Raw genomic sequence first — 6,332 nt, forward strand, 5'->3', positions numbered from 1 at the left:
GGACTATCTGGATGAGCTGGTGGGCCTGTATCCAGACTGATTTGCTCAAAGATTGTACCCAGACAACATATTATTTTATTTTCGCAAGTGAAAGGATAGAGTGGGGTGGTTTAGAAACCCAGGGTGACCCAGTCCCAACTCCAGACATTTCTTCCTTGAAAAAACAGGTTCTGGCCTTAAACAGGCCTCAAATTGGACTACAGTTCCCAGAGGGCTCCGCGTCGCACGCGCTCTCATGATCAACACACTCTTGGGCAGGGCAGGAACTGCGGGAAATATGGGTGATTGCGGATTGGTCCTCCGCCTACACCCGCCTCCCCATGATGAAGTTCATTGGACCGCATGACTGTCAATCTGTACGTCACCGGGCCGGGGATAGTTTCGGATATGAGCGGAGTAGAGAGTCAGGTGAGTGAAGTAGGCCGGGAGGCGTGGAGGGAGATGGAGTGGGGGAGGAGAGAGAGAGAGGACGGAGGAGGGAAGGAGAGGGAGGGAGGAGGAAAACGGGGAGAAAGGATGGAGGAGGGAGATGAGAGGGAAGAGGTAGGGAGGGACGGAAAGAAAGATGGAGGGAGAGGAGGGTGGGAGGGAGAGATGAAGAGAGGAGGAGGAGTGATAGAGGAGGGGAGGGAAATGCAGAACAGAGAAGTGATAGGGGAGAGGAGGAGGAGGAGGAGGCGGTAGGAAGGCGAGAGAGCGAGGGAAAGAGGGAGCAGTAAAAGAGAGACAGATAGAGAGGGAGTGACTGAGAAAGAAGGTGCTTGGGAAATGAGAGGAGGGAGAGAACGAAAAGAGGAGAGGGTGAAGGAGAAAATGAAGAGAAGGAGAGGGAGAAGATCAGAGGAAGGAGGAGATAAGGGAAGGTGTAAATGAAATAGTAAAGTGCTCAGGTGATGGCCTGGTGTATTCTCCGTCAGGGATGACTATGGTGGTTGAGTTCATTGCTGGATCCCTGGGCAGTCAGGGTATCGAGCGGTGCTTTGAGGTGGGAGACCATCCGTAACTGGTACAAGGTTTATACGGGGTTCTGAGTTGGATGATCGGTCATGATCATACTGAATGGCGGTGCAGGCTCGAAGGGCCGAATGGCCTACACCTGCACCTATTTTCTATGTTTCTATGTAACCTTGTTACTGGCGGAATGCTCCTGGAGGCCAGAATCTTCCAACTCTGGGCAGTCTATGGCTGGCAACTCCCTTCCTCGTGTTCTGGTGGAAAAAGACAGAGTTTCTCTGGATGCTTGTACCTGAATCTTTATGATATTTTATTGATCTTGTCCCGTGTGCAAAAAGCCAGATGGTTCGAATGACTGACCGCCACTTTCAACCGATAAGTAGAAGGTCTGTAAATCACTCCTTACAATGGTCACATCAATCCTAATGATAATTATTCCCCCCTTTCTCCCTAAAGGTCTGAAGAAGGTAGCATAAACCTTTCTCCTTCCATTCCCCATGTGGATACCCTCTCACCCCTTCTCTTTACACCTGCCCATCACCTGCTGGCTCCCCTCCTGACCCCCTTTGTTCCATGGGCCACTGTCCTCTCCGATCAGATTCTTCTGACTTCAGCCACCTTCCTTCTCACTTCACCTTCCCCTACCCCACGCAGCCACCCACTTACCTCCTCACCTGGTCTCACCTTCAATTCCACCTCTTCCCCCTGCCCTCCCACCTTCTTATTCTGGCTTCTGCCCCTTTCCAGAGCTGGGAATCCTGAGCCGCACACACAGAATGCTGGAGGAACTCAGCAGGTCAGGCAGCAGCGATGGAAAAGAGTAAACAGTCGACGTTTCGGGCCCAGACTCTTCGTCAGTTCTGTAAAATGATCTGCCACCTTGGAGGGTTGGGACTTGAGACATGGAAGGTTCCTCCCCTGGCCCCCACCCACAGCTTGCTGAGTTCCTGTCGCAGGTCATATGTTGCTCCCCATGCTGAAGATTGTCCTTACAATCTGGTAGCGTCTAATAGGACTGTAACAAAACGATGCTCTCCTTCACTACGGACAGAGGCACGCAACATTTCGGAATCACTGGTACTGTGCAAGTCCTGGCTACTTAGCACAGTACTGTTCAAACTCCTTACACACTGTGACAAGGGTCGAACAGCGATCACTTCGGCACCGTGCTGTAGATGGAGGGCTAGGGCTTGGAGGGATAGGGGCTGAAAGCAGGAACTTTGGACGAGGTGGGCTCAGTAAGGGCATCGAAGTATGAGGAGAAGGACGATGTTTCCTATAGTGGGGGAGTCTAGGACCAGAGGACACAGACAGAGTGAATGTGGAGAGGATGTTTCCTATAGTGGGGGAGTCTAGGACCAGAAGACACAGACAGTGAATGTGGAGAGGATGTTTCCTATAGTGGGGAGTCTAGGACCAGAGGACACAGATAGAGTGTACGTGGAGAGGATGTTTCCTACAGTGGGGGAGTCTAGGACCAGAGGACACAGATAGAGTGGATGTGGAGAAGATGTTTCCTATAGTGGGGGAGTCTAGGACCAGGGGGCACAGATAGAGTGGATGTGGAGAGGATGTTTCCTATAGTGGGGGAGTCTAGGACCAGAGGACACAGATAGAATGGATGTGGAGAGGATGTTTCCTACAGTGGGGGAGTCTAGGACTAGAGGGCACAGATAGAGTGGATGTGGAGAGGATGTTTCCTATAGTGGGGGAGTCTAGGACCAGAGGACACAGATAGAGTGGATGTGGAGAGGATGTTTCCTACAGTGGGGGAGTCTAGGACTAGAGGGCACAGATAGAGTGGATGTGGAGAGGATATTTCCTGCATTGGGAGAGTCTAGGACCAGAGGCCAGAGTCTCAGAATGCAAGGATGTCCCTGTAGAGATGTGGAGGAATTTCTTTTGACAGATTGTGGTGAATCTGTGGAAATCATTGCCACAGACTTCTGTGCAGTCCACGTCACAGGGTATATTTAAGGCGGAGGTTGATTAATGTGTCGAGGGTTACGGGGAGAAGGCAGGAGAATGGGATTGAGAAGGTTAATAAGTTAGCCATGGTGGAACTGCCGAGCAGATTTGATGGGCTGAATGGCCTAATTCTCCACCCCTGTTAATTTTATAAACCTGTAAGGTAACGTCCCAGCCTCTTTTACTTTAGGGAAAACGGTCTGTTTAATCTGTGGTTACAGTGTTTATGTGGGTCATTGTGAATTCTCCCGTGATGAAGTCAGGGTTGAATTGGAGGCTACCTCTGCACTCTAAGTAAATAAACAGAAGCCAGCCTGGTGAAAGTATTTCTTGTTCCGCTCAGGTGAGAGCAATGAAGAGCGTGCGATTGAACAATGGCGTCGAGATGCCTCTGGTGGGGCTGGGCACCTTCAAGCTGAGGGGGTATGAGGCCGTGTACCAGGCGCTGGACGCGGCTCTGGCGCATGGCTACCGCTCCTTCGACACGGCCAGCGTCTACCAGAACGAGGCGGACATCGGCAAAGCCCTGAGGGACCTCCTCCCCCGGCACGGGCTGTCCCGGCAGGACCTGTTCATCACGAGCAAGCTGTCCCCCAGGGACCACGGGCGCGAGGCGAAGGCAGGCTGCCTGCGGAGCCTGGAGGCTCTGGACTGCGGGTACTTGGACCTCTACCTGATCCACTGGCCTGGCAAGCAGGGCCACAAGAGCGAAGACGCCCACCATCCAGCCTGGCGCCAAGAAAGCTGGCAGGCACTGGAGAGGTTTTATGGCAGTGGGGCCTTCCGGGCCATCGGAGTGTCGAACTACACGGTGGGCCACCTGCAAGAACTCCTGGCCAGCTGTCAGGTCAGGCCAGCTGTGCTCCAAGTGGAATATCACCCCCGGCTGGTGCAGGAGGAGCTCCTGGCCTTCTGCACGGCCAACGGCATCCATTTGCAGGCCTACTCCTCCTTGGGCACCGGCTGCCTGCTCACAGAGCCCACGGTCCAAGCCCTGGCCGCCAGCTACAGCAGAACTCCGGCCCAGGTGCTTCTGCGGTGGGCCCTGCAGCAAGAGATTGGTGTCATTCCCAAGTCGTCGCATCCCGAGCGGATTGCCCAGAATATCCAGCTTTTCGATTTTGTTCTCAGCGAGGAGGACATGGGGGTCCTGAAGCGGATGCACTCAGACACGTGGTACTGCTGGGATCCCCGGCTCGTGGTGTGAGCGTGTGCGTTCGCTGGGCTCACAGCACCTGGTCAGTCCGTCTTGCTCACAAGGCCTTGGACACACTGCACCTTAATCTCCAGCATGTCATGGGAATGAGAAAACAGCTGATGTTTTGGGCCGAGACCCCTCTTCGGGACTGGAAAGGAAGGGGGAATAAAAAGTTGGCAGGGGGCATGGGTTGAGGAGAAGGAGGATGGCTGGTGTCACAAGTACTTGATCAAGGAGTCACAACTGCTGAGAGATTGAGTGAGGGAATTAACAATGTGTCCAAATAACAGTTCCAAATCAAAAAATGTATGTTCCGATCCTTTATTACAAAACCAAATGATCAAAAATAGTGATTAAAACCTAACAATACTAGCGTAACAACAGCAGAATTAGTGGTCAATAAAAAATCTCCATTCGCTGCTCACCCCTCTGTAACTAAACTAACAGCACAAAACTGTGTGCACGTGACTGTGCTCTTGGCTTCTACCAGACCCCAACCCCGTGACAAAGTACCGTAACCCATGATTAAAAACACAACGCAGAATACAGCAGAGACAGACAGACAGAAAATAGATACATGGCTCCCACATCGAGAAAGTGATGGGTGAAGCCAGGTGGGTGGGAAAGGTAAAGGGCCGGAGAGGGAGGAATCCGATAGGAGAGACCGGACCATGGGAGAAAGGGGAGGAGAGACACCAGGGGGAGGTGAGAAGAGGGAAGAGGTTGTCTGTTGTATTGATTGCGGCCTCCCCTACATTGGTGAGACTCGTCGTAAACTGGGGGACCACTGTCAAACACCTCTGCTCCATCCGCCAGAAGTGGCCAAACATTTAAATTCCTATTCCCATTCCTGTTCCAACATGCCAGTCAATGGCTTCCTGTTGTGCCAAGATGAAGCCACCCTCGGGTTGGAGGAGCAACACCTTATATTCCGTCTGGGTAGCCTCCAACTTGATGGCATGAATATCGATTTCTCCTTCTGGTAAAAAAAATCTTAAATTCTCTACTCCTATTCCCCACTCTGGCCTCTTACCTCTTCTCCTCATCTGCCTATCACCCTCCCCCCCTCCCCAGGTTCTTCTCCTTCCCTTCTCCCACGGTCCACTCTCCTCTCCTATCACACTCCTTCCTCTCCAGCCCGTTACTTTCCACCCACCTGGCTTCACCTCTCACCTTCGAGCTGTCCTCCTTCGCCCACTCCCCCCACCTGGCATCTTCCACCTTCCTGTTCAGTCCTGGTGAAGGGTCTCAGCCCAAAATGTTCCAGGACATCAAAATCTAATTCAATCCACTGTAATTTTTGTAAAGAACTACAAGGCAACCACGATAGAGAAATTCAGGATTGTTTACTGTCATTTTGTGTGCACAAGAACTTGTAACTCTGAGTCTGATACAGCACAAAAACACAATAAAATAAAGCATAATTTAAAATTACACAAATATAAATACATAAGATCGCTTACAGTTTTGTGGAAAAGGCCTCAGGTGCTTAAGATTTTTGCACAGTACTGCTGTAATTTTATGTATCACACTGTACTGCTATCACACGAAAATAAATCCTGACATACGTGAGTGATGATAAACCTGATTCTGATCTGGGTCTCTATTGTGGACTGAGAGTGGGAAGGGGGCAGGGAGAGGGGAATCGTGGTTGGGAATAGGGGAAAGGAGAGGGGAGGGAGCGGGAAGCATCAGAGAGACATTCTGTAATGATCAATAAACCAATTGTTTTGGATCAAATGACCTTGCCTGGTGTCTCAGGGCTGGGTGTGTCTGTACCCGCCCCTGACACTCCTTCTCTGCCACCTGTCCCACACCCCTCCCACGGTGCCCCACCCTCGCCATTCCCAACATCCTTTGCTCAAAGGTACATTTAATGTCAGAGCAATGTATATAATGTACGTCCTGAAGTGCTTTTTCTTTGCAAACATCCACGAAAACAGAGAAGTGCCCCAAAGAATGAACAACAGTCACACATGAGAACCCCAAAGTCCCCCCAGGCTCCCCCCTCCCATGTGTAAGCGGCACCGAGTAACAATCCCCCCTCCCACAGTCAACAAAAAGCATTGGCACCTGCCACCGAGCACTCAAGCGTGAGCAAAGCAACAGTGAAGACACAGACTTGCAGTTACCCCAAAGACCTGGCGTTTACCCTAGTATTTGACATACCGCAGATTTTCCCTCTCTCCCTAATAAGTCTCCATTTGCTCCC

At 51.5% G+C, this 6,332-nt stretch overlaps 1 protein-coding gene across 2 annotated transcripts; it reads left to right on the forward strand.

Moving 5' to 3' along the window:
* Positions 1-362: 362 nt before the first annotated feature.
* On the forward strand, positions 363-5,719 carry LOC140189361 (glyoxal reductase). 2 transcript variants are annotated; one of them, XM_072246104.1, is made up of 2 exons: positions 363-408; positions 3,266-5,719. In XM_072246104.1, the coding sequence occupies exons 1-2, from the start codon at positions 388-390 to the stop codon at positions 4,127-4,129; spliced, it is 885 nt and encodes a 294-aa protein (XP_072102205.1). In that variant the 5' UTR covers positions 363-387; the 3' UTR covers positions 4,130-5,719. The 2 variants fall into 2 exon arrangements, with proteins under 2 accessions (XP_072102205.1, XP_072102206.1); XM_072246105.1 differs by lacking the exon at positions 363-408 and adding an exon at positions 670-1,340.
* Positions 5,720-6,332: the final 613 nt, after the last annotated feature.

This window comes from Mobula birostris, chromosome 28, assembly GCF_030028105.1.
Source record: "Mobula birostris isolate sMobBir1 chromosome 28, sMobBir1.hap1, whole genome shotgun sequence".
Taxonomy (NCBI): domain Eukaryota; kingdom Metazoa; phylum Chordata; class Chondrichthyes; order Myliobatiformes; family Myliobatidae; genus Mobula; species Mobula birostris.